At 42.2% G+C, this 25,122-nt stretch overlaps 1 protein-coding gene across 6 annotated transcripts in view; it reads right to left on the minus strand.

The window, feature by feature from the left end:
• sox5 (SRY-box transcription factor 5) overlaps nucleotides 1–25,122 on the minus strand; it is a 120,617-nt gene that overhangs the window by 31,068 nt on the left and 64,427 nt on the right. For 5 of the 6 annotated variants that reach the window (XM_079582767.1, XM_079582769.1, XM_079582768.1 and 2 more), the window contains 4 exons: nucleotides 21,907–22,079; nucleotides 19,938–20,006; nucleotides 5,213–5,339; nucleotides 1,423–1,508 (listed from right to left, as the gene is read on the minus strand). In XM_079582767.1, coding sequence (XP_079438893.1) covers nucleotides 1,423–1,508; nucleotides 5,213–5,339; nucleotides 19,938–20,006; nucleotides 21,907–22,079 — 455 coding nt within the window. The remainder of the gene's footprint in view (nucleotides 1–1,422; nucleotides 1,509–5,212; nucleotides 5,340–19,937; nucleotides 20,007–21,906; nucleotides 22,080–25,122) is intronic. The other variant, XM_079582766.1, reaches the window with a different exon arrangement.

A 25,122-nucleotide genomic window follows, 5' to 3' on the forward strand; every position in this document is an offset into this window, starting at 1 on the left:
TCACTATTTAATTGTTTTCTGCTTTCATTTCCTGTCTATTTTGCACACCCTGATCAATAAAGGTTTGTCCATGACTCAGAACTGCAGAAACTATATCATAATAATAAAGATTTGGTGAAAGTATCAAGACCATCCCCTAATTCCTCCCCTCTCTTGAAATACAACATCACTGGCAACTTGTAGACAACATCTGCAATAACAACTATCAATAAAAAAAAACTAAAACTAATAAATAAATAAAGTATTTCTCTACATTGTGGTTTCTGAAAATGTCTTTCGCAGGCGCTCTACAGAAGGATCTCCGGCCTGAACACGGTCCAAAGCACTAGCCCCGGGGTCAGCCTTCCACTTGTCATCTCTCTGTGATTTCTGATGATACAGATTTGGTTTTATAGGATCACCTCGAACGTCCGCACTCTGGGCTGCTCTGACAGTTGCGACTCTATTTGTGGCCAGCGTGCTGTGAAACATCGTCGAGTCTAAGAGATGAATTCCCACTGGGGCCAGCCGAGTGAAAGGCAAGTGGATTTTCTGTCATGAATGATCAACACTCGGAGATGTTTTTTTGAAGTCTGTGAGACGCGGTTGCCGCACAGGAACAGTTCCGAGTATTGTGCTTGAGATTTAATCCGTCCCCGTAGATATTTTCAAATCGTCCTTTTATTGAAAGAAGTGTTGGGTAAAACTGACATTTCAGAGCTTTGTGCCGTGTTACAATGGTGTTCATACCTGGAGTTGTGTTTTGAAGTCTTTCACGCACGTTTGAATATTTCTAGTCAGTCCGTCTGTAAAGATATTCTTCGTAGTGTTGTTACCCTTATGAGGGTTCTTTATATTGATACTTTGTATTGAAAAAAAAGAAAAAAACAACATTTGAAGTTTCCTTTTTCTTTCTTCTGTCTTTTAAACAGCTCCTCCATTTTCCCTCAAACTCCTACCACGGTCCTCCACGAACCACGGATGCCGAACGATCGCCCGTGCACTCCAAAGCATGGCTCACTCCTTTGCAGAGCAGCAAGAGCCAACAACACCAACCGTAGCTGTGCTAAACCAAAACTTCCCTGCTGTGTTTCCCTTCAAAGGTGCATGGAGGAGAATTCTGTTCGATATAAAGTAACTCATGCCCCTAGAGGCCATAAGCGCTACTGCGGGTGTTGTAGCATGTTGCGTATTATTTTATTTTTTTACTTTAGCAGTTAGCTTTGCCCGTTAACTTTGCCTGTTAGCCTGTTAGCTTTGCCCGTTAGCCTTTTTAGCTTCTTCTTCGTGATTCTATTAGTGGTGGTTTTCTGGACACCAGGGAGAGATGAAAGACCCCTGAATAATCCAATTAACACTTGTAGGCCTAATACCCCCAGAGGGACTATGAAAAGGATTTATTAAGGTAAACAAGTCACTTAGTTCTTCTTTAAAATCTTTTACCTGTAGCTGTAGTGGCCCGAGCCCTGGAGTGGCGGCAGCAGCGGCAGCCATTGTGGTCGGGATTAACTGCAGAGGGTAAGGATCACCTAAGACATACAAAATAATATATTTAGATGACATCTGGACTGTACAAAGGAATCATTTGTTTGAAACACATACAATAGGCACTTTTCACAGTCAAAGTGTGCGTCCATGGCATACGCAGAAAATTCAAATCCATGTGTTGTTTAGCAGCAGATCGAGGCCTTGTCGTTTAAGATGAATTACTTAACAAAGTTGTACAACAAAAGACAAAAAAAAAAAAAAAAAAAAAAACTCAACTCCTGGCTCATACCCCCTCTCTCGCCCCCTAACACCTGAACGAGAGGGAGAAGGTGGAGCAGCTGCTTAAGCCGGGGTCCTTTGTGAGCCGTGCACGGAGCTTTAATGAATAGCCTGATTGTGTGTGTCCTCCTTAATACCCTCTGACAAAGAGCGCCGAGGTGAGGGGATTGTGATAACGCTCTGTAATTAAGAGCCACCACTGACCAATCCTGCCCTTTCTGTCCAGCCATTTTGTCCACAACGTTCCACACAAACTGCCCTAATCCATCTTCTATTTTTCAAAGTTGATACACCATGATAAAGTAGAGATGAAAGAATTGTGATAGAAGGAAGGAGGGGTGGGGACGTGGTCGGTTATGGGTGTCCAGGTGCAGGTATGGGTGCCGGTGTAATTACTGTGAGACAGAAAGGTCAGAGAGAACAGAAGGAGAAGAGATAGAGGCAGGTGAAGAGGTCGAGGGGAGGGCGGTGATGTACTGTACTCCATTGTGAGCACAGTAATGAAGGAAGTTCACCATTTGATTCTTACATAAATCTTTGTTAAAAGGAGGCCGTAATATGTAAAACCGCTGATTTATCGTACGCCTTTTTATGGCCTATCGTCTCAAAAAACATAATACAAAAAGTTGGCATAATAAAAGCACAGTTTAGGATTTGGATCTAGTGCATATACAGTGGGAGGAAAAAGTATGTGAACCCTCCTGTGAATGTTTACATGTTATGGCCGATAACAATATGACCAACATGTAAATGTTCGGGTGGTATTAGTTTAAGCAGACACTGTTTACTCATCTTTGTGATTTTAACAAAGATCACACCACATTTTATGACCGATTTAGGCAGAAATGTAAGAAATTCCAAAGGGTTCACATACTTTTTCCTCCCACTGTATTCGGACTAGGGCTGCATTTAGCTATTATTTTGGCAATCGATTATTCTGTTGATTCTTTTTGCGATGAATCGATTAATCACTAGGCTGTGAATGGTGCATTAAAATTGTATTCTGTCAAACTTTTTAACATATAAAACTGTTGATAGAGTAAACTGCTTTCTGATTGGATAAGACACAGACAGATATTTAGGAAGTTTACAATGTACAAACCACTACACACCCTAATTTAAAAAAAAAATCTAGTAAATTTTGCTCTATTTAACTCTTTTATTGTATTATTTAATTGCTAAAATAGTTATTTCTATTCCAATATTTGATTATGATTCATCTGTATTTGGGCCACAAGAACATCACACAGGACATTTCAACATGAGTGGAGTTTAAACTTGATTCTACCTGGTTCATGCTCTATCAGGCACATCGCCAAAGCAAACCCGAGGCTTGCAAAACTGAAAAGTGTTGTCGCCCCGTGACCTCTGCCCCCTCAGCAGCAGCCTATGTTCTCCCTGCTCTCTGTGTGTCCTGACGTGGCACAAGCCAGATGCTGGTTCCGACATACAATCCCATCTCTGTCCACTCGAAGCGGGGACATTCTTCAGCAGTGGAGAGGAAGCGCCCGGATTAAAGAATCATTCCAGGGTTGTGTGTTTTCTCAGAGAGACTCCACAGACAAACAGAGATATTTACGCTGCTCCTGGGGGTCGAGCTAACAAAAGGGAGTAGACGGAGGAACGCAAACATGTTGCTTTTGGCTCCAGGACACAGTGGATTTTCATTTGAAACATAAAAAAAGTCTTAAGAGGGCTAAGTGGTATATAAGACAAACCCATTTACATAGTAATAACGATCATAATGATAATAGTGTCCGATCGTCACTACCTTCACACAGACACGGCGAGTCAAGTGTCGTAGAGCTGGTTATAATCATCCAGCTTTATCATCTGAACCACTATCTTCTATATGTGGTTTCTTTATTTTAATAGATTTTATTCACATTTTTTGCTACAATTGTGAATGGATGACTAATAAACATGCATGAACTGCTACTGCTGCGTGAACACTAAGAATGAAAACCATTTGTAGATGCGTGCTGTGTATAAGTTATGACACTCGTTTACATTTACTCCTTCTCTACTTCCTGTTGTGTAACTTACACAAAACTTTCCAAAGTGACAGTTCTGTTGACATCTTATACATCACAAATACAGCCTGATCTCCCTCTTATATATTTGTCTTCACACGTCTCTCTCTCCACAGCTACTTTCCTCTCTCTAAAGCCAAGATAATGCCGCAGCGATGCCAGCTCTTTTTGTCGGATTAAACAGTCCTTAACCACCATGTCTCACTGTCACATGTTGTGCTCTGAGAAAAATAGTGTTACTGCTCAACAAGTGTTTTTAAGACGACAGGCTACATACTGTGAGGTGACTGTCTATTCATATCTTCAAAGCTCTTACCCCAAAAAATATGTCGCAGCACAATGCTACACATGTCCTATTTCGAGCCACTAAAAAAAATACATCAACAAGTTTGAAAGTTGCCAGGGGAGTTTTCTCAAGGGCTTGGCTCGAGCTTGGCGAAAAGTGTGGCTCTTTCTCTCGTCCTGTATTTTGGCTGAGGCAGTGAAAAGACATGCCCACCACTCGAAAGGGTAGTTACGTGGGCTATAGTGGGCGTGGGTGAAAGATGGCACTAATTAAAATGGACCAAACTTGTTTGGGAAGCTGTGAAGAAGAAGAGAGGGAGGAGGGGCTAGGTTAGTGGGATCTGAAACTTGAGTGTTTAGTTTAAATGACAAAGCTATGGGTACTTGCGTGGGATGGAATTGGACGCATTTACTGGCGGTATCACATGATAATATCAAGGGCAGGTCACTCCCCTCCCCTTCCTCCCCCCAGGATTTGATACCCCCCGGTGGGGATTTATTCCCAGCATCCCCTGGCAAAGCACCTCTTTCCTCTCTCTGTCCATCTTCATCTCTCTCTATCATGGTAAACAACACATTGCCACACAGCCGGAGTATCACGGCCAAGAAAAAAAAAGAAGTCATTTGTTGCTTTTACATCAAAAAATAGACAAGACAAAAGATAGGAGCCAAATGGATGACAGAGAGAAGGAGTGAGAGAGTGAGAGGGAGAGAGAGTAAACAGGAAAAGGGTGTATTTGGACTGTGTTTTCTATTAGGAGACATGTTGATGTGAGGGCAAGTTTGTCTTTTGGAAAACAATCTGACTTGTGGGAACTGCAGCCAAATACCTTGTCTGGTTACATTGATACAAACTTGAACACTTCATACTTACTTTACTGAAGTTTTGCAGAAAAGGCCTTTCAATCGGATTACTCACATTAACTGCAGATATCACAATAAACTACCCAGTTTATTGTGATACAACTGACCATGATTAAGCTCAAGATGTGGAAATGAGTCCCGAGCACTGCGCTGTGGTCTGTGGGGCTAGGTGGACACGAGGGAGTGACCTCCACACGTAAAAAGCTTTAGAGTTTATGTATGGGAAGGCCTTTTAAAATGTGTTTTGATTCGCGGTGAGTTGATGCAGGAGGCAGGGCACTTACTGCAGCCTGGCTTGTAGTTGAATCCTGGGGGCATGAGAAAACCCTGCTGAGCTGCTGCTGCTGCCAGGGTCCTCTGGTCTGGAGGGAACACCGGGATCATCAGTGGAGGCAGTTGGCCTTGGACCTGCTGAGGACCGAGGGGACAGGGAGGGTGAGGGGGGGCAGAGTGAGGAGAAACAATGAGTAAGACTGATCGAACATATGCACCACAGAACAATTAACATAGGTGTGCTGCTATAGAGTCCAGTCTTTGGACACTGTACAGAACCAAACACAACGGATGAAAGGGTAAGAGTTGGATTAAGGTTTGGAAGTGACTTTACGATAAGGAGTTGATGGATTGATTCATGATCTGGCCAAACCAATGCATATTGGGGACTGCACAACATTGTCGCTCCGATAGATGGAGCAGCTGTCTGTCTTTCCCAATCCCCCCTGACAATGGAAGCTGATGCCATGTGCCGTAAGCTGGGGAGTGACAGTGGCTCAGTGGTTAGAGCCATTGTCAGTAGTCATTGTATCCTTGGGCAAGACACTTCACTCACTTATTACTCTCCTTATTTTCATTCTTGTTCTTGTGATAATTATATGCAAGTTTAGCGGAGCTATTAAATCTAAAACATTTTAACACACTACTCCTCAGTCAAATGCATAGACCTGTTCTTAATTTCAAAAACAAGCTCAAATGTATTTCATATTAGAGTGGATATATTGGTTTGTGATAGCATGTGTGGCGTTTTTTTCTCCTTCCTTTTACCTCAAAAAAAAAAAAAAAAGAACAGCTTGAGGATGCACGCACTCACAATTAGCTCAACTGTAATCACTCTGTCACTTCTCAATTCCGAACTAAAAACTCGTCATGTGGACACTTTACCAAAACTCTCACAACAGCTGGCCTGCCTTTTCATTTGGAAGATGTTGTTCTCTCCTCTCTTCTTCTCCTCCCCCCCGTCCCCCCCTCCCCCCTTTGCGTCCCCCTCCCAGTGCATCCCCACAACTTACAACTGCACACAAACTCGCGCACTTCGGCATGACGCCATACGACTTCACAAGGTTTCCAGGATTTTAAAAAAGGAGACGCAGGGAGAGAGAGAGAGACAGAGAAAAAAAAAAAAAAAGCTCCTCCGATGGGTGGCTTTGGCAGTGAGGAGAGAGGAGAGAGGAAAAGAGGAGAGAGAGGAGAGAAGACAGAGACAGATGGTTGCACTAAACAGCGTTCTGCCAAAAACAACACACAAAGATTTGCGTGTGACGGACTGACTGACTGACAGTCTGGGAGGAACGGGGAGGACGTCACCGGTTTGTGAGAGGCGAGAGGAATAAGGAAAAAAAAAAAAGAAGAAGGAGGAGGAGGAGGTACCTTGTGGAAAGTGGACATTTATTTTAGGCACAAAAGTCGCAGGGTCCCATTTGGTACGTTCACATGTTTCCCCCTGAAGAGGCCACAAATTGTCTGTGGCACGAACAATTTTCAAAAGTGCCATCATATTAAAAAACAATCCCCCATCAAGCCTTCATTAAATACTTGATAAAACGTGTTATTCAACATCAGTATTTTAAACCTATACTGTTTGCAGTGCACTTCGCCCCCTCGGCACCCTTGTGGCTCACCTCTTGATAGGTGGCTCTTATTTTGTCATATGAGGGGCAGTAGCTGAATAGGATAATGGGCAGGTGAAAGCTGTTTGATGTGGAAAATGGATCTAAAGGAATGGTGGAAATGGAGGAAAATGGCTGTGACAATCATAAAGATTTCACGGCTACAATCAAGTAATATAGCGCCAACGTTAGTGTTTCAAGTGGTGAATACTCGAGATGCAGGTGAGTGTTTTTTTTTCCTCTTAGTGCTGCTGCTGCCGCCGTATTATGAGAGGGTTCTTCTTATATACAAAAGTACAGTGGATATAAACTGTATTGGAATATGCTTGCCGTTTATCTACTGCTATTAGACACATATTATTATTATTGTCATGTTCAGCTTTGCATCAACATAAAAAAAAAGCATTGACTTCAATCTTGTATCTCGCACTGATTTGGTTTGAGCCAATCACTGGACAGTATTGCTGGGATGGGACGGGTTTTACAATTGTACAACAGCCACTCTTATCGCTACTTTTTACCAACAATACGGAAACATGAAAGGTATAAGCTGTGCATGTAAAAGCATAGATAGGAATGGTTAAAACGACATAGATAAAACAAGGTGCTCTGCCAAAAGTTCATCCTCTTCTCGAATTATTCAAAGGGACTATATCTAATTTTGAACCTTTGTAGTGAAAATGTGACGAAATTGGTATTTTTACCGTCACGGCCGCCACTATATTTGTCACATGTTTGGGTTGACCATACACAACACCAACATCAGGCAGATTTTTTCACAAATGACTACTTTTTCAACATACTTTTAGGGGGCAAAGATCATTTTACTTTAAAAGAAAAAAAAAAAAAAGAGTCAGTTATAGCTCCTTTAAATGGGGCTATTCCACATAGATATTACTGTGCTAATGTCATACGCACAGTAACACCAATCGGGCTCTTGCCTTTGGAAACCACGTTTGATCCAGCATTTTTTTTTCAATCAAGCCAAAGAAATCTTCACACTTATTTTCCCTTGTTTTAAGGATGCTCATTCACAGATTTAGCTTACATTTTTGCTACCTGTCCTAAAACGCCAACTGGCTTTTGCAACAACGCAATTTCCCCATTGTTTGGATAAATAAAGGTGTTCTTTTTTTTTTGCATCTTATCTTCAGCGCTGGTGCCTAATAGTATCGCCGCAGATTGGTACACGTGGGCCCCTCTCGCTCCTCTCCCGTGTGTCAGCATGCAACAGTCAGCCTGCAGCAGCACTGTAATCAAACCATCAGCGCGACCAGGGAATAGAAGTCTCTTCAAGTGTTTCCCCCCAACACCAAAAACAATAATTACTTCAGCATTTTGGTTAACCATAAACCGCATTGGTGCCATCAGAAGGAGAGTGGGCTCGGACAGGACCCCCGCCGGGACGAATCACACACACAACAGTCGCGCTCTGCCTTTCAGGCCTAATTGGACATATGCTGCAGAGGAGCTGGCTGTAATACTGTATTGTACCGTAGGGAAAATAAGCAGGGAGACAAGAGGAGAGGACAAAACAGGCATAGGACACAGGCAAATTATACGCTTGTTTTTGTCGTTCTTCAATCGGGGTTTCTCAATAGGTGGGCCCGTTGAAGGGGGAAAAAAGCATCGATTGAGGTCATTTGTTTTGATAGGCATGTCAGCTTTTTCATTACGGCTTGAATACACAGATATCTAAGCGGATATGATCAATCTAAACATACTTCAATGTTGTTAAAGGTCAGGTCTTGCCATTGTTAAGTGTTCAGGTGTTCTATACATACTTTGGATGCGTGTCTATGTTTTCATAAATCACAACAGAAAACAAAGCTGCTAGAATCTGAAATTTCCATGCAGGGCACACCGATTCCATTCCCCTATGGTCAGAACAAATAACAATCAGAAGACATTAATCCACTATAACTGCTGTCCCATACATCTAAGTCTCCTCAGTGGGGTAAACTATTAAAAAAAACAAAAAAAAAAAAGTGCAAATCCCTGAAATATACATACTGGAGAAATAATGAGAGCCAGGCTGAATGCTTTATGAGAATCATTTTGTCCATATGTTCCTGTTATTATAGTTGACTTAGAAATGTGTGTAACAGCTGTTCACTGACACACGCTGCTCTGACCTCCATAATACACGCACAGGAGCTCAGATACATGGACACGAACAGCAGTAGTATTATTATTATTTAAAAGTTGAATGTAGTTTGGCTACTTTTTTTTTAATTTTATTGTGAATTTTGCATAAAAAAGACAACCATTCGATTTGAAACCCATTGATTTAACCCACAGGCATGTCACACAATCACAGTGTCTTTAAGATGTTCTTCCTACAGCGAGTTTGTTGCACTTGCATTTACAGAAATGTGTCCGGTTCGGCTTTACCCAAATCTAAAAGCTTCTTGACTGGAGAGTTTACAGCCTATAGTAACGCCTCATTTGAAAGATCACCCCTTTGTTGCCACATTTTTTAGCGTTTTTTCTCCTGTCTTTCATCTCTTTTTTGCCATGTTTTCTTTGGGTTTTGTTGTTTATATTTGAGTCTTTTTGTTGCTTTTTTTGGGTCACATTTTTTTAGCACTTTCTTCACACTCTTTTGTCGCTTTTTTGTGGCTTTTTCCTCACTTTTTAATCCCTTTTTAGTCAAAATTGTGCCGGAAAAGCAACATTTAGTAAGGTGCACGACGGGGAGGCAAGAACACCACAACGCAAAGTGCATCAAAACTGTATGATGCACGGTTCTGAGTTGTTTAGTTTCGCTTATGCCATGGTCCCACAAACTGAAACTGTTCATTGTGGCCGGGGCAGCTGTTTCCATAGTAACAACAAACATTTGAGCTGGAACTAGTTTCAGGTAAAACAGTGTAAAACATTAAAAAAAAAAACTCCTGCCCCGGACTTCAACAAAAGCAAACTGGCCACAGTGAACAGTTTCAGTTTGTGGGATCATGGTATAAGCGGATTAAGCAACTCGGAACCAGCCATTATACAGTTTTATCGTGCATTAAAACTGTATAATGCTCCTCGTTGTTTACCCCTTACTTATTGTTGCTTTTCCTGCACGATTTTTTCCGCTCTTTTGCTGTGTTTTCATCCTTGTTTTTTCAAGAAGCTTTTAGATTTGGGTAATGCCAAACGCGGTTCAGGTGGGGGCTAAGAGGTCAAACACCCTTAACCCTTATTTCGCCTTGGATTAGAAACAGTCCGCCCCTGGCTAGGCTGGGCCACAGAAGCACCACTAAACTCCTTGGGGTGGACAAGTGCCAAAGGATTCCATGAAAAACTCTCGGAGCAATGTGCGAGAGCTGACATGTTTATTGAAAGCTGTCATGATTTGTTGATTGATAGAAAATTTGTACATTATTTTTTATTAGCTTATAAAATGATGTGCACCAGATTGTTCATATTGTGATGCACTTCTCCCGTTTCCACACGCCAGCCCGACATTCGCAGTGTCGCAGCCAAGCGGAGGACAAGGGGGATCATATGATAGTGGAACCTAGAGTACATTCCTCCTCATTTACATTCTTTGACCAAATAGAAAATGGCTTAATTCCTTTTATTAGATGTTCAATAATGCAATACATTAAAGTAGATTATGGACACAAGGCTGCTGTGTAAACCGTAGAGGGATAAAGAAATTTCGAGTCAGCTCATGTGCAAAAATGACGAAAAACGGAAAAGATGAGTGCCAAAGTCAGTTCGAGCTCCCTCAGTTTATCACCAGATCTGCACATCTGAAACAGCAGGCGCTACGGGAATAACGTGTTCTTTCACACAAGCTCAAAGACAACATAAAACCTCACAAACTTAGACAAAACATTACTTTGCTCTTCTGTAAGGAGGAGAATAGGGGATAGGCGTTTTATCTGTCAAATTGGCTCTCCCTGTGCCGAACGGTAACAAACAAAACTCTGATGGAGAATGCTCTAATCAGTACTAATTAAATGCAAAACAAAGAGACTGGGGTGTATAGTGAATGAAGAACTGAAGATCTGACTTTTTTTTTTTTCATCTTTGAGGTGGTGGAAAGAGGATTGAAGAATTGGAAGGTTGTTCCCATTAAAGTTGTGTGGAAACCCTTCGAAATATTTGTTGAACATAGTGGAAAGAAAAAAATATATTTTGTTTTGAGCTGTTTGTATTTCCCCACTGATAATTGAATTTATATTCATTATCCTGTCAGATCTCACAATCGACAGGGCCTGATAAGTACTTGAATGGGAGATCGCTGGAGAATACTGGAGTGACTCGTTGTTGGTGGTCAGAGGGCTCGTTGGCGCAGATGTTCGTCTACCCCGGGGGGGGGAACTGTGGCGAACACCATCAGGTATACGGAGTGAGTGAAAATCCCCTTTTTCCTTTGACTGAAACGCTTTGGGTTGACAGCACTATGCAAATAAGACTCCCTTCCCACTTATGATGTGAAACTTTTCTCGAGATCGTCGCGGGCAGAAAGCGTCAACAGTCCACCCTGAAAAGCTCATAAACAAACCGCGAGGAACAGAGGGAGAACTGAAGACGGAGCGAGGAGAGACAGAGAAGGAGCAAGAGTCGGATAATTGGCACAGTTTGGAGCTGCGTTCAGCACGCGCCAGGCGGCACAGCTTGAACTTAAAGCGCCGCTGTGGCATAATGAAGATGTGGCCGCTAATTAACATATGGGGTGCGAAACAGGTTGGTTGGCACGCGGCGCGCTAAAAACTCCAAGGTAAAGTTATTATTGGGGAGTAATTAGCTCTATGAAGTTAATGCGCTGAACAATAGCTGCCAGCGCCGCACAATATGGCTTGCATCTGAGCGCGCGAAAAAATAGCCCCCGCTAAAGTGCGAGTCCCACAGCTAAAATCTGTTGGCGACCATATGCTGCGACAATTAATGCAAGACCTGGATGACCTACTGCAGGAGAGGGGATGTGCGAGCAATACAACCAATAATTAATTTGGAGAGAGAGAGACAGAGGGAGAGGGAGCGGAGAGCAAGGGATGGCTGCCTTTTTAATACGAGTCCATTAACTTGGTATGGACAGCAGTGATTAGGGCCAGCCTGCTGTTGTGGTGCGGGACACGGGGGGGGCAGAAACAATGGTTTGTAATGGATTGAACTCACTGAGGTGAATGCGCATGTAACACAAATTGGGAGAGTGCCATTGTTTTTCAGTTATTCACTTTTCTATTTCTACCCTTTTGCTCAAAACAGGGGAGCATTTTTTCTTTTTTTCTTTTTTTTACAAGTTCACCAAGTTTCCAAATATTCCAGTGTCACATGACGGGTAATTGACAACCAAACATTGTGCGAAAGCCTCTATGGCAAGAAGCTGACTTAGATTAACTGTGACTGTATTGAACTCTTAACTTCATCAAATGGTGGCTTTCATCCTGTTATCTCATTGTCGTGCGGTCAGGTGGAGGCAAGGTTGGATTTGTAATTTGTTTAATGGACGGACATATGGGAGGATCATAAATTATTGTGCACCTCATGTTCATCGAATTATTTGTCTTAAAGGAACAGGCCACCGTTTTTTCCATTCTGAGATATGTTCTTACCTGAGCTTAGACGAGTTGATGCGTACCTGTCTGGTCTTTAGGTGTGCGCTCAAAAAGACCAAACAAGTACTATGAAGATATTACTGCACGGTTGTCGAAGTGCTCCTAAGGTGTTAATACGCCTTACAATATAGTACCCCTTTTTATCCGCTTAGAAAATTGGCAGGTTTAACTTTGTGTAACTATACTTGGATTGTGTAACTACTCATGTAACAGTATTTAAATAGGGAAAATGTGGAAGAGCTTGGTCGCTTATTACTTCACCCCTGTTTGGCCCCATAGAGGAGAGGAGGAGGAGAGGCTAAATGCTAACAACAAGACCAGACAGGTACACATCAACTCGTCTAAGCTCAGGTAAGATCATATCTCAGTATGGAAAAAAAACAGTGGCCTTTTCCTTTAATATCATTCGCACTATGAGGTGGACACAGTGGTGCGAACGCGTCTCACCGGGGAGGGGCTGATCAAGTTCATAAAGGCTCCATATATTTTAGTGTGTGGACATGGCAGCCCGTCTAAGGAAAACATAAATTACAGCGACGGGAGTGTAATGTGAGTGATTAAACCATTACACAGCCAATTGGGTTAGGCGCTCCTGCGCACCGTGTCTAGAGGTGCCGGCCCCGCTCCTTTTCACCCACAAATGAACAACATCTGATGCTGACAAAGCCGGGCTGTGTGATTGAGTTACCCGCACAGGTTAGCCTTAATAGAGAGCTTGTTAGCCACTGTCGCCACTAAGTCTGGCCTCCCTTTAAAGCATCAGGTGGCTTTAGTCAGTTTATTTTCCTGTGTCAAGATGCCACATGTGACTGTCACAGCGACCATGGGCTATTTGTCAAACTCTGCTCTTCTTATAACAAGTTTGACCATATCAGTCTGAATATTCGGTGGCACTCTCCATTCTTTTTGCTTTCTGCTTGTTTGTAAGTTTTCATTTACCACCCACGAGATTTAGCCTTCAAGTGTGGCATTCTTCTCCTTTCGAATAGATGCTTGACTAGATAGATGTGTCACTGTCACTCAAATCGAAGTACCGATGTAACGCTATCTATAATCTACTGACCTTATATGACTTTCACTGCACAATCGTCCGATCCCCCGCTTAACCTACGAGCCACAGGTGCACGGATAGAAAAAAAAAAAAACATATATAAGTCGCACCAGCCGTGGCAACTACCTGGGCATGGAGGCGTAAACTGCACCGTTGACAAGTCTCTCCCGGCATCACGTTTTTCAAGCTCTCATTTGCAAACTCCTTCGTCTTGCCGTGGCTCTAGCTTTTAGCCCGCGATTAGCTCTTTTTGTTTTCTTCATTGCAGTAAGAGGAACCTCCACTTTCCGCCAGTCCCTCACAAGTTTCTCAGCTCACTCCAAACTTTCTTTCTGCTGACCGATTACCGTTTTTTTTCAGTGGTGCAGGAGTTGCGGATACAGGTACACAAGCCTAGAGCGCCCTCTAGCGGCCGTCAGTGCGAAAATAACAAACATGTGAAATTATATATTTTGATATAGAAGTCGCACCTGAGTATAAGTCTCACCAGCCAAACTATGAAAACAAAGCGTGACTTATAATCCGGAAAATACGGCATGTTGAGATCAGCTTTATTAGGCAGCTATAGCTACTGTGGCTTGAATGTAGCTTTTTCTTGAATTTCTCGATGTCACCCATAACCGTGGACGAGCGCTTGATGAGAGATCCAAAACGGCACCTCCCGGGCTAAATGTCTTACCCGAGTGACTTCCAATTCATTAAAAGCAACACATTTATCCCTCTGTTCTCCGTATACAATGTGTGTCGATGCAGAATTATATTGTCAAAGGTATATGCGTGGCCTCCTGAGGTATAAGCTCTGAGCAGCTCTGCAGGTGAGCTCCTTTCATCCCCGGTGCGAGGAGGAGAAAGCGCGGTTCCCCCGGCTGTCTCTGGAGGGGAGCCGCGGCGACAAGCGCTTTAATTAGGACCAGAGGAGGGCAGTGGCGCGGCAAAGGGAAACTCGCTAACCCTCCCGGCCTAACAAGAAGAGCACGTAGCGGGGGGTTGGTGTTGTGCTTGTGTGTGTGTGTGTGTGTGTGTGTGTGTGTGTGTGTGTGTGTGTGGCGTTACGCTAGAGGTATCAGGTGTCAAAAACAGAAACTTGATGTCGTCTTCATTTCGAATCCGTTTCAGAGTGTTGTAAATAACGCGCAGTTGTGTCGGGTCGTTTTAGCCAATCCAAGTGAAGTCATGTTATACTGAGATGACTGTCCCATGTGTTTTTATGAGACGAGACTCAACCTCAACTCAACTCAACTCAACCCGCCTTAACTGAGTGCGTTTTCTCCAGTTCAGTTTTACCCAAATCTGAAAGCATTCAGCCAATAGGCCAGTCTAACTCCTCATTTGAAAGACCTACAAAGCTGATCTAAACGGGATCTTTTTCCTTGCATTGTTGCCGTGTTGTTATCAAATTTTTGCCATTTTTCAATGCTTTTATGTCACTCTTTTTTGGGGGCTCTTTTTATTGTGTTTTCAAGCCCTTTTTTGTCACTTTTTCATATATTTTTGGTCACTTTTTATTGCATTTTTTTCAATTTTTTATTGCCTTTTTGACACTTTTTTATTGTTCTTTTTGCCAGTTTCTCTTTGTTTTTTGTCACATTTTTTGTTGTGTTTTTGTCATTGTATTCAGCCTTTTTTTTTACCACATTTTTGCCACTTTTTTCATTGCCTTTTTGTTGCATTTTCATCCTCCATCCATCCTTCCTTTCTTTTGTTTTTGTCGCAATTTTGACGCTTTTCCCCCCCCCTAGAAGCTTTTAGACTTGGGTAAAGCAAAACTGGACAAAATGTGCTCGGTTCAGGTGGGGAGGTTAAAAGGTTAATTACCTTAAACTTCATGACTGCAGCTTAGGCCAACAATGATTTACCTTAAGAAATCACAACGAAACACTTTAACCGTTGTCTAATCGTGGTTCCTTACCCAAAGTTTAATAACCGCGCTGCGCTGCTGGCCCTCGAGAAGTGACGGCGCACTTTTGTTTACATCCGCTGTCTTTAACCTGACGGGAATATTTAGGGAAGAGCTCTTTTGTGTTGGCTTTAATAAACGAGGATTAGGATAGCCCGGTCTAGAAATAGCGCTTTAGTCAGGTCAGAGGTTGAAGAATAGCCTCTGGTGGGATTTACTGTTACTGCTGATGATGAGAGGTCGAACGAGGACGCTATGCACGTTCAGCTATTAAAGCATAACAAAAAAAACAACATAGAAGTAGGTCTAAATGGACTTAATTGATGGAAAATCCAAGGTAGAATCAATTAGTCAGAGCCTGAAGAGAGACTTGTGAGCGCTAACGAGTGTTTACAAAGTGTGCGCGTCGTGGAAGTCATTATCTGCGGCGCTGTAAATAAAGAGCACATTTAGTGTCATTAGGCAAGTTTCCAATTGCGTACCATGGTATGGGCTCGAACTACTGTATGTGTTTTACTCAGATAGATAGATAGATAGATAGATAGATAGATAGATAGATAGATAGATAGATAGAGAGATAGATAGATAGATAGATAGATAGATAGATAGACCAGTCACATGGTTTTGTCTCTCTCTCTCTCACACACACTCAGAGTGAACCTGGTGCTCTGGTGCTGGCAAACCATTGTAGTGTTGGGACAGAGGGGAGACAATCTCTTCATGAATGATTAAGCAGCGTTTCCCCTTTGATGCAGAGAGCCCTGTTTGATCTTCAGATCTGAGTGCGATTGCTTCCGATTCGAGGGTATAAGTTAGAAGCCCCCCCCCCCCCCCCAAACCCATGCAGATTACAGTGCATTTGCGGTAATTTGTCTGACCAGTGTCTAAAGCTGCTTTTGACCGACGGTGCAATAAGGTGAGTCAATGTCAGTGAGGAAAAAAAAAAAAAAAAATCGTGCAACTTTTTTTTTTTTTTTTTGGCTCACTATATGAAAAAAAAATCTACCTACGTGGCGCCACTGTATAAGAAATATGCCACTGTATAAAAACTGTATAAGGTAAAGACGGCTGATTCAGAGGGAGATATTGTGCTGTTTCAATATTGTTTGTGTAAGCTTTCATGAAAGGTTTTTTCCTTTTCTCTATGCTGGCTTTTTTTCCAACACCCTGATTTAAAGGTCCTACAGTATGCTTTATTTTGACACCATTTTATTCCCTACCATTGATAGTTTGATAATATTATACAATGCAGGTATATACTTGAGGCCAGCAAAGTTCCTCTTTTTGCACACCGGTGACCAGTGATAAGGGCAGCAGTGCAAAACAACAACTTACATAAAAAGAGATGCACCGACAAACATGTGTGAAGACTAGAAAGGGTCGAGGCTTTATCCAAAACGAAAAAGAAAAACGAAAACGAAACGAAACGAACGAAAAAACGAAAAACTTTTCTGCTATTTTGTCACATTTTAGTCATGTTTCTGTCATGTTTTTGTCTCATTTTTGCAGTGTTTCTGTTGCGTTTTTGTCACCTATTTTGTTGATTTTTAAAATTCTTTTTCATCACTTTTTTATTGCTTGTTTTGCTACGTTTTTGTTGTGTTTTTGTTGCTTTATCACCACTTTTTGTCGCCTGCTTTGATGCTTTTTCATCACTTTTTTGTCGCCTGTTTTGTCGCCTGTTTTGCTGCTTTTTCATCACTTTTTGTCGCCTGTTTTGCTGCTTTTTCATCACTTTTTGTCGCCTGTTTTGCTGCTTTTCATCAATTTTGTCGCCTGTTTTGATGCTTTTCCATCACTTTTTTGTCGCCTGTTTTGATACTTTTCCATCACTTTTTGTCGCCTGTTTTGATGCTTTTCCATCACTTTTTTGTCGCCTGTTTTGATGCTTTTCCATCACTTTTTTGTCGCCTGTTTTGATGCTTTTCCATCACTTTTTTGTCACCTATTTTGTTGATTTTTAAAATTCTTTTTCATCACTTTTTTATTGCTTGTTTTGCTACGTTTTTGTTGTGTTTTTGTTGCTTTATCACCATTTTTGTCGCCTGCTTTGATGCTTTTTCATCACTTTTTTGTCGCCTGTTTTGTCGCCTGTTTTGCTGCTTTTTCATCACTTTTTGTCGCCTGTTTTGCTGCTTTTTCATCACTTTTTGTCGCCTGTTTTGCTGCTTTTCATCAATTTTGTCGCCTGTTTTGATGCTTTTCCATCACTTTTTTGTCGCCTGTTTTGATGCTTTTCCATCACTTTTTTGTCGCCTGTTTTGATGCTTTTCCATCACTTTTTTGTCGCCTGTTTTGCTTTATGTTTGTCACTATTTCTCTGTTTATCTCTACGTTTTCCTCCTCTTATACGTTCCGCTTTTGTTACGTACTTAGACTTTTTTTTTCCCAGACGCCTTTAGATTTGGTTAAAGTCGAACTGCAGAAAATGTGCTCAGTTAAGGCCGGGGGCTAAGAGTTTAAACGCATCCAAATGTTCGGGACCACGACAATGGCATTAAAAGCATGACTATGCCCCACAATCAGACGCTAATGCAAAGACTTCACTTCATAGACACAATTTGTAACGTCTTGTGCTGTTGTGATGAGGTCCCATTGATAGTGTTCCCTCCAAACAGCGCTCCCTGCAGCTGCCCAGGCCTGTGAGAAACTATTGTTGGTGCGTTCAATGGAGACGCGCTTGTTTGGGAAAAGGTTGCAAAGTCATGGGAAAAGAGAGCTTTGTCTTGATGGGGTCGTGAGGGAGTGAATCACCAGCGGACGTGTTTATGGCTTAACATACACAGCTGCAACCAACATGCACACACGCTCACACAACACAAGTGAAGAAAAAGACGCGCACTGGACACTGAGGAATCCTTAGAAAGAACAACATGTAATTGTTATAGTGTGCGACACAAAAGGGGGGGGGGGATTCCAAATTTAGCTCGAGACAAAACTGGAGAGCTACTGTAAGTCATAGGAACTACTGCCACTGGAAGATTTTGGTATGAGAAATAGTGCTAGTTCCCCTACATATTCTATGCAAGTTAGTTTATCTATTCATTATTAATAATCAGATGGGACATCGGGAGGCTGGAGCTACTTTAGGTTCGAAAGCTGAGCACACCTTGGCACCTGGCAATGAGTAATACATTGCACGCACACACAACAGTTCAGTTCAGAATCACTGACTTATATCAAGACTTAAAGAGAGAACAATACAGTATCATTTTATCCATTTGAGGGATCAAACACAGCGGCTTCAGTCTGCACTGAGTCCGTACAGAAAACGCGCATCCCACACACGCTGAGATTACAAGCTCCCTTATCAAGCTGTAGAGGCTAAATGCTAAACTCTGGCCAAGCTAATGTATGTGTGTGTGTGTGTGTGTGTGTGTGTGTGTGTGCGTGTGTGTGTGTGTGCGTGTGTGTCTGTGTGTGGATCTGTGTGTGTGTGCCGTTTCTTAGACAGGGCGGCTCTTTATGACACAAAGAACCACTTTTCTCTGCCCAAAACCCAGTGTCATCTGCCCATACAAAGGACTGCGCTCTTCAGTCCAAGCCACCTGGGTTCACACAGAAGCTCGAGTGTGGTACCCCAAAGGACAATACTCTCATTTTAAAGTATATACGTATACTTAGCCATTTTATTTTGCGCAGTGTGCCAATTTAAAGAGTGAAAGAGGTTTATTCATCCTGCCACGTTTTTAAATCAAATATAGCTTGTCTAGGTTACTGTTCTATACATTTTGTCTGTAAATGTATTAGTTTAAAGAAGAACTATAATATAAGTGTTAATGGGATGATTGGGAGGTCTTCTATCTCCCCCTGGTTTCTCTGTCCAGAAAACCACAATCAAACTTTCCCTGCCACCAAGGCGGAGGCCCCAATACACACTAATGGAATCACCAAGAAGAAGCTAACAGGCTAACGGAGAAAGCTAACAACGGGCTAGCGCCACTTAAACAGTATTTACAGCCAAGTTTGAGTGAAAAAAAATGTCTCCATTGTGTAATTGGATGTACAATATCCCTCTCTCCCTTTGTCTTTTCTGTCAGCGTAGTATTTACTCTCACGGACAATTAATGGGTAAAAAAACGTAACATGCTATGACACCTGCAGTGGCGCTTATGGCCTCTAGGGGCATGAGTTGCTTAGCACTGCTTTAAATGTTAAAGGCAAAATGAAGAATTCTCCCTTCTATTTATTGATATTTTTTATGTCTAACATATAAAATATGATTTTGTATGTTTGTTAACATTGTTGTACTTCTTTGTATCAGTGGAACAACAATCACCAAAATCACAATCACATAGAGTAGTGACCCTGAACGTGGAGTGGATCTTTGGATTTAAATCTAGTGTATTAGGCTTGGTCTTGGTAGTTTGAGTCATTACTTTCTATTTGATTCACAAAGCCCTACTGCTTCTCTGATCTATCCAGACCAGTCAAAGATCTTTGAAAATCTCCACTATGAAATATAATTTGCTGTGGCGATTGCTTAGCTCTCGATGTTGACCATTGTTCCCTAAAATGCTTCTAAATTTCACAAAATATACATTTCTTTGGTCACTGGCATGTTATATACACTGGGCTTCCTCACAGTCCTGTAGCAACATCACATAGAAAAAGTCTCACCTGAATTTGCTGCTGCAGGAGGTTGATTTTGTGCTGCTGCTGGAGGAGCTGTTGTTGTTGCCGGGCGATCTGCAGACACACACGCACACATATGATTAAGCTATACTTGCGTACAACTGTGTGTGTATGCGTGGTTTGTATTTGCGAGCGTGCATGGCCTATGGGACTAAACCAAACACATGTGCGAGTCTCATAGGGTCCCGTAGCATGACACGAGCTGCCCCTCTATATGCAATATTAAAGAACTGCTCTGGTCAGAGGCGAGGGGGCAGAAACCAGCTGTCATGTGTACACACAATCACACCAAACAAATGGACCTTCTCCATTTCTGTCATCACATCTGTCCTCTGGGGTCCGTCCGTGCAATTTGATCAATCCATCAGTTGTTTCCGAGTCGACACATTTTCAACTCAATTATGACGTGTGTTTTTCCAATCTTCTCTATTTTCCCATATACAGTATTTTATCATCAATGTCACAAATTGGCAAAATGAGAGCAATATGCACTATAATGGTCATCTATAAGCTCTATCATCAATGTAAAGCTAACGCAATGTCCACACAGAGATTGGAACAGCGGTCTTCTTTGTCACATACATTCGTGATTGACTTCAATATTCATCCAGGTTTCTTATTTGCTGTAGTGACAAGTAATAAACCAAGGTACAGTCACAACTTTCAATCAATAAACTATAAATGCCACCAATAACATACGGTTTCAAACTTCAATGCTGCTATTTTAGACTGTGTCCATGCGGGTGCAAAGTCACTCCGGTTTGTATTTGCAATAATTGAAGCTCAAAAAGCAGTTGACTGAGGCGGAGATAGATTTTGTACCCCGTGTTATCTGTGTGTGCTAAAAGGTGAACCCTGTGGCGCAGGAGCCGAACTGTTCGTACAGCAGTTTGTGTCTCCTCTTCATCTTTGAGAGTTTCCCACAAGCTAAAAACTACAACAAAGGAAAAAAAAAAAAAAAAAAGCAGGGGATTCCCTCTCTTTGCAAATGTAACTATGCCGGAGTCCTGCCTCTGGGGCTGTGCGGGAGTAGAGTCTCTGCGACATCCGCAACAACTGACTCCTCGCGCTTGCAGTGTGCACGGGACAACTATGGCAAACCTGCAGGCACTGGGGATGGTGTGTTCATGTATGTAAATATATAGTATAACATAACAGATGAACATACCGAGGAGATATTACTTCAACTTTCACTTCATTTCTCTAAAACACTGTGAAGTTTACAACAGCTATTTTCAACCAGCTTTAAATGTCACGAAACAGTCCAACTATCTATCCTTGTTTACAATCTTCGCCCCCTCTTTCTTCGGCTCTCACTGTGATCAAACAAAAACACCTGGATGTTATCTGTCACATTTAATTATCATGATTTTTGCTTCACTGATTACCTTTGATGTCATGCTTTCCACCCCATCAAATTATGACTCTTAGAAGTTTGTAAAAAAAAAAAATCAGAACAATAAATCAATGATGTCAACAGATATTTACTCTGACATACACCTGAGACACGCATGTCAGAAGCATCCGGAAAAATACAGAGGTTGGTACAAATTGTCCACTCAGGTGCCATTAACGCAGAGCACAAGAAGACATAATAATGATCTGCTATTATCATTACAGTGCGCGAGACAAAGCTCTGGCTCTACACTCAACAGATGAATAGAAATGATTACAATCTACATTTGGCTCAAATATTAGTCGCATTGTAATGACCAACACATTGTCACATGGCCCTATTGTGTCTAATACACTTGAATGCATCTGTATTATGTGTTTTCATGGTTCTGAGCAAAATAAGCAGCATTGGTTTTTACAGAAGTTTGTTGAGTGTTTACAGTGTGCGCAACGTGATGCAGCCTCTCTTGAAAACCCTTCCAAGTCATGTATTTACTTGATTCTCCCAGCAGTTAATATGTTGTTGTTGATGTCATAGTATCATAGAAGTGTACGTTACCTGGTCTTGCTGCTGTTTGGCTAGCTCCATCTGCTGCCTCTGTTTCTCCATCTGAGACGCGGCCAGTTTCTTCTGCTCCTCGTGAGCCGCCAGGAGCTGCTCCCTCAGGCTGCTCAGCTGGCCGATCATGCCCATGAGCTGGCGTTCTTTCTCCGCCAAGCTGTCTGTGGTACCTGGGGCACAAAGAGGAAAGGGGCTAGAGGTCACTGGGTAGCCACTTTGAAGAAAAACGCAAGACGTGGTTAAGGTTACTCTATGAAACCTTTTTTCACCCTTTTAAAAGAGAGTGGTCTGCTCACAAACTAAAGTCGGCTCACGATGGATTTCCGACTCAAGTCATCTTCAGTTAAATCAGAGGGGCGTGCGGGTTTATGCAACAGTCTATAGCAAATTCAATGTATGTGCAAGAAAGAGCTCACCAAAGTTGTACTGTTATCATTTTGCTCAACAAAGACACCTGTTTGAAATTAGGTACATTCTTCCAGCTATTTCTGCAGGCTTCCATCAGTAACAGCAATGTATTGGCCAGTGTTAAAGGGATATTTCAGGATTTTTGACATAGGGCCTCATTTCCTAGTTATCCAGAGTGTTTTTGATTTCTGGATGTATATTTTTTTTTTTATTCATGCGGTCCTTATTTTTGAAGAGTTTATCTATAGTAGTTTGTTTACCTGCGGTCGGCATTTCTACACATGGAATTCACAAAGGAGTTTTCTACAAATCAGTTATGGCAACGTTTGAAGGACTACCGATGATTTTGAAGATGTTTTTAATGCAGGCATGAATGCATGAATTAACACTCTGGATAACTAGGAAATGAGGTCCTAATCGTCCTAATCCTGAAATATCACTTTAATGGACCTCGTCTAAGGCTCAATATTGTTGGGATTGTTTACCGAAAAAATCCTTTAACTTGTACTTACATACAGTGTTTGTGTTAAAATAGGTAAATACCCCCATGTGCATGTGCGTTCGTTTTTCCACAGGCCTTTAAGCTTGGCTGGCACAGGAGTCAGAGGTCATAGGCATGAAGGGGAGCGATGGAGGAGAAGGAACAACAAAGCAGCGTAAAGCTATCCTTGGCTCCTTGTTCAACATAATATATGGCTGTGGCGAGGGGCTTGGGGCAGGGAGGGGGTCCTGTAGGTGTATTGGGATAGTGCAGTTCACTGTGTGTTGTGCTGGAGTTGTAAAACCAGATGTTGAGTCATTTTCCTGGGCACCAAAGTCTACATCCATCACCCACTTTATTACCTTATTGAGGAACAAAAAAAAAAAAAGACGGGAGAGGGAATAACTATAAATGTGACGAAACATAACAGCAAAGATCAGGATTAAGGCAATACGAGAATGGATGAAGAAATGCCTATACAGTGTGACAGCATTAGAATAGAATACAGCATTGTTACAGATATCTACTACCGTATTTGAGGGGGAAAAAATAAGAAGTTTTTGATGATTTGCTTCTGGCTGGTGCACCATAAAGAAATATCAGTTTCTAGAAAGACAAAACTATGCAGTCCAACTTCAACAATCACTTAATCCACACAAAATCGGTGTGATAAGAAAACATATGCTGTCCCCTGTGTTTGTGTAAGCTTCCTTCCGTGCTGGAGTTTTTCATTATAGACTGGGTTGTTGTGCCGTTATCTGCGCTGGGTTGTTTCAGTTTTCTAGCCACTCACCTTCCCCCACAAATAATGATCATTTGCACTAAGATTCACTGGATTCAAAGTGATAGTCATCCAGCCTGGTGCCAAAAAGATGCTAACGATTGTGAGTTGACGACAAACCCTCTTGAAGTGAGAGAAGATACGATTGCTTATAATAGTTTATCGTATAGGGCATGTACTAAGAGCAACAGAGCTCGATGAAAAACAAAGTCATCATGAAAACGCCGGGCGACGGGGTCTGAAATAGGTAGTAAAATTTTGGGGGGGTTGGTGGCGATTGCGTGAGGCCAACAAAAAGAATGAGAGTGTGTCTGGTCTGTGTTTACTCTGCAGTCAGTCAGCCTCCTGCTCACATTTAGCATGGCTCGACCTTTGGCCCCTTAGATCCTGCCACGGCGGCTCTATTACACACACACACACACACACACACACACACACAGACACACAGACACACGCACCAACACACACATTAGGGCTACAACATAGTCTCCCTAAATCATTCAGCAGGATGTAGTTAGAGAGAGGCACCGCTACCACTGTCTCGTATGTAGCACCATGTTGTAGGCCAGCACAATCGGCCATTGTTCCTCAGCTGCTATACCTTTAACACAGGCACATTCCAGCGCCAGGAACACCAGATGAGGACCAGAGGGGTGGGGGTGGCGAGGGGGGGGGTGGGGGGCAGCAAAGTCAAAAAAACAGTCACTCTGCCTATCGGTGTGACATTAGGAAATTTGCAGTAACAGTTGGTAGAAGAAATCGCGTTCAGGATGAGCAAAGAGGAGTTCATCAGTAGGCGAGATGGAAGATCGTTACCTAATGCTGGAACGACATTCTGACATTGTGTCCTTGACCGAGACGCTTCATCCATATTGTAACTCTGCAAAGATTTCTAGGATGCCAGGCATATTCTATAGAAGCAAGTCAGCTGATATTTTCAAATGTTGGAATAATGCTTGCAATCCGACAGCTATTTCTGCTTTCAGATGTTTTTAGCAAGCATTACCTTTTGGACAATGTGCGTAACTGTATTAAACATTCCATCCCAAACTCTATTCGCCTTATTCCGGAAGTTTGCGTGGGCGCCGCCATGAATTGGGCCCACCTCTTTTCTCCAATCAGTTAACATGAGTTCTGAAGAAGCCCAGATAAAAATCAGTTACTACACGAAAACAAAGCTGATTTTCATCCGCGCAGAGAAACGGTGCAGTGTTGACTTGTTGGTGCAAATGAACATTGGACATTTTACACAAATCAATCTACTAAATCTACCATTCTCCATGTAAATGAACAGGCTTCACGCTCTACCGGAAGTGTCAATACAACGGAAGTGCCGAGACAAGGCAAAAAGAGGCAACAGTGGGCGGGGCGGAATAAGGTGAATACTGCAACTATTTAACAATTACACTATGAATAATACCACAAACTGTCAAAATAATAAATTGTCAGTTTTATGATAGTACCAGAGGTCAATAGTAGTAGTCATGCATTGCAGTTTGACACAAAATGCCTATGTCCCTGTGCTGCGTCTAACAAAGGCTGC

The sequence above is a fragment of the Gobius niger genome (genome assembly GCF_951799975.1).
Source record: "Gobius niger genome assembly, chromosome: 2".
Taxonomy (NCBI): domain Eukaryota; kingdom Metazoa; phylum Chordata; class Actinopteri; order Gobiiformes; family Gobiidae; genus Gobius; species Gobius niger.